The sequence below is a fragment of the Penaeus japonicus genome, unplaced genomic scaffold (genome assembly GCF_977035675.1).
Source record: "Penaeus japonicus unplaced genomic scaffold, GWHDUDI00000001_assembly GWHDUDI00000026, whole genome shotgun sequence".
NCBI classification, from domain to species: domain Eukaryota; kingdom Metazoa; phylum Arthropoda; class Malacostraca; order Decapoda; family Penaeidae; genus Penaeus; species Penaeus japonicus.
In genome coordinates, this window is record NW_028234428.1 from 21831872 (window position 1) to 21835223 (window position 3352).

At 37.1% G+C, this 3352-nt stretch overlaps 1 protein-coding gene across 1 annotated transcript in view; it reads left to right on the forward strand.

Moving 5' to 3' along the window:
- Prosbeta1 (proteasome beta1 subunit) overlaps window positions 1-2510 on the forward strand; it is a 5193-nt gene extending 2683 nt beyond the window's left edge. The window contains exons 3-5 of the mRNA XM_043025104.2: window positions 697-826; window positions 1283-1427; window positions 2173-2510. Of these exons, the coding sequence (XP_042881038.1) occupies window positions 697-826; window positions 1283-1427; window positions 2173-2300 (403 nt within the window). The 3' untranslated portion in view covers window positions 2301-2510. The remainder of the gene's footprint in view (window positions 1-696; window positions 827-1282; window positions 1428-2172) is intronic.
- Window positions 2511-3352: the final 842 nt, after the last annotated feature.

The following is a 3352-nucleotide window of genomic DNA, read 5'->3' on the forward strand; positions in this document are numbered from 1 at the left end:
TTTCCTGTATCCCTGGAGGATTTATTGAAGTTTCATCATGTGAGAAATAAATCTTGGTCTGGAAAAATAAATATTTCCAACTATTTTGTGTTTCATATTATCATATGGTATTTTAGTTTACTAATTGAAATAATGATAATTAAAAGATAATTTGCATTTCACAGAGATAACCCCACTAAAAAAATAACCAACAAAAAAAAAAGCAACTTTAAAGGGTTTTTGTGTCTTGCAAACAAATTTTACCTTTATGATATTTATTTATTTTTCTTTTATTTTAAATTGATCAAGTATATTGCATTCATATTAACCCATTGGTTGCGGTGTTAAATACATATATGTGCAGTAGGATGACTGGTTTACATTGTCTGGCACGATGCCATCCACGTCCATGACCGACTCTGCCTTTGCAGCAAATCATGCCCTCCGCTGCTAATGGGTTAAACCTATACAAGTAGCGGCATTAAAAAGATCTTTTTCTGGAATTCAAAGAAAACTTCGATGAACATTTTGTTAGCATTTTTTGTAACAAAGCAGATTTTCTTCATATCCCTTCTAATTGTAATAAATAAAGGTAAAGTAACCCCCAAGTTGACATTTCCAGTTGCAGATTCCTATTCCATTCAATCTTTCATTTCCTAACAAAGACATAACATCAAAGGGTACAATCTATTTGTCCTAACAATGTCCTCTCCGTAGGGTGAAGCTTGGTGAGCCCCCTCTGGTCCAGGTAGCGGCCAACACCTTCAAGGAAATCTGCTACAACTACCGAGACATGCTCATGGCTGGGATCATCGTGGCTGGCTGGGACAAGACCAATGGTGGCCAGGTAAGGAGGAAGGAGTAACTGTCTTTTTAGCAATATGTTGTTGTTTGAAAATGTTCCTTTTTTCTTCATTCTTGTTTACTTTCTTTTCCTGTCTTCTCCTCCTCCTCCTCTTCCTTCCTTCTCCTTCTTCCTCTCCTCCACTTTTTTTTTTTTCCCCTATATCTTCATTTTTCTCTGCCTCCTCTTCCTTCTCGTCCTGCTCCTCTTCCATCAGCTCTTCCTCCTCTTCCTTCTCCCCTTCCTCACTTTCTTATTCCTTTTCCCCCTCCTCCATATCCCCCTCTTCCTGGTCTTTCTTCCTTTACACCTTCTTCACCCCTTCCTCACTTTCATTTTCATCTTCCTCCTCTTTGTTCTTTTTGTTAACATCACATATCAATTGCCTTGGATACTGATATATCATTCTTTCTTCATCACATCCTTGCATTGCCTCTACAACTATGTTGATCCTTTCAGGTGTACACAATTCCCCTAGGCGGTATGATCGTACGACAGCCGGTTGCCATTGGTGGTTCAGGCAGTACCTTCGTGTGGGGCTACGTAGATGCTACCTACAAGCCTAACATGAACAAAGAGGAGACAGTTAATTTTGTCAAGAACAGTAAGTTTCTCAGCTTTGTTTTGAAGCCATATGTTTCTTTGTTTGTATTTTTATTTATTTTATTTTTCTCGCCTAGGATGTTGGCATTGAAAAAAAAAAAAAAAAAAAAAAAATCCTTGATTTATATATACTCAGGAAAATATGGAAGATATCAAATGCTCCTGATAGTGTTATTTTCAAGATAACTTCAATATATATATTTTTTTTTGTATCTAAATCTACAATTACCTGAGATAATGTTGAAGACCATAGAAGATAAATGCTGTGCAAGTTAATCCAATGGTGCCCAGAAATAATCAGAATGCACTAGTTGCTGCACCTTATTGATATCAAGGTTGCTCACTAGAGATAAAAATTAGAAGCACAGATACAATGTTTTTTTCTCCCAGGTTAATGATTCTGGACAAGGAGATTTTGTTTTTTTAATGAAAAGCATAAAAAGATGTATAGGCTGATTTTAGAAGGCTGTAGCTTGAGCATTAGTGCCATCAAAGACATTAAAGTCCATGTGTATATAGTATGCAGAACAAAGGGCAGTCTCCATTGTCATGGTGTTCATAGGTGCCATCTGTATTTGAGCCTACCCTCAGCATGGCATGTATAGATGCCATCTGTGGCATTAGGTAAAAATGCTATAACATTTTGTTTATATCATTCAGTTTTTGTTATAGAATTATATAGCATTTAAAGTATACAACTAGTATTTTTAGGTACCTTTTACTCATTGAAATATCTTCCCTCTCAGCACTGACCCTTGCCCTGACTCGTGACGGAAGCAGTGGAGGTGTTGTGCGTGTCGCAATCATCACCAAGGACGGGGTCGAACGCCGTGTGTTCTTGCATAACGAATTGCCAGAATTCTACCAGGGATAGTTGAAAGAGATGTTCTGATTCAGCTTCTACATTTGGCTGCCTTGCATGATTCTTAATTTAGTACTGTGCATTTTTTTTTTTTTTTAATTCTGAAAGATACAGTATGCACATAAAGAGAAGAAGCCTTTAATTTAGTGGAATGATGACTGTACCAGTGGAATATTAACTTTGTAACTGAACTTTTTATTTCAGTAAAAGTGGAAAATTAAATTGTTGTTTACTTTGATTTTCCTTGCTTGGCCAAATAGATAAATGTTAAAATTGTATGGGTCTTAGAATGTGCTTAATTTCACTAGTACAATTTCTTGATCTCCTTTTATCTATAATATGAAACTGCATACCCAGATATAGCAAATCAAATGAGGTAGTTATTGTTGAGTTATTCTTCTTAACCCATTGAGGACGGGGGATAGATTCGCTTGCCCCGTCTCCAGGATGAGTTTTATTTCAGAGCGAGGCAGCTTCACACAACATACTTAGACTTTTCCCATTCTCTTTCAGTCACTCATTGTAAAACTAGGGCCATTTTTGTGTTTTATTTTTTGTGTTTTATTGAGTTTAGAGACTTATATTTGCCATATGGCAGGCTCTATCAAAGCTGCAGTTGACTAAAATTGTATATCAATCCATATCAGCTCATTATATTCTTTATTCTCAGTGTGATAGACGTATTGCTGTTTTATTGGAGGACAAAAAGCAACCTTATTTTTTCGTATTTGTGTGCTGTCATGAACGAATACGAAACATATAACCATCTACAATGAAGATAACATGAAGAGGTAGGGAAGAGGAAGGAAACCTGTGCTATACTGACTGTGAGTGCCACAATAAAAGGCATCCTTATTGGCACAAGCACATTTTAGACACTGGGCATGGTTTGAGTCACCTTCCTCTTCATGTTCTGCCTGCCATTCTTCATCGGCGGTACTTTAGAGCAAGAGGTTGGTAACTTGCAGTGTGCCACCACTATAAAGATAGTGCTTACTAGAGACGGTAGATGGGTGCCATTCAAGACTCTCTCTCCTACTGGTGGTAGAAGAAAGCAGTACCAT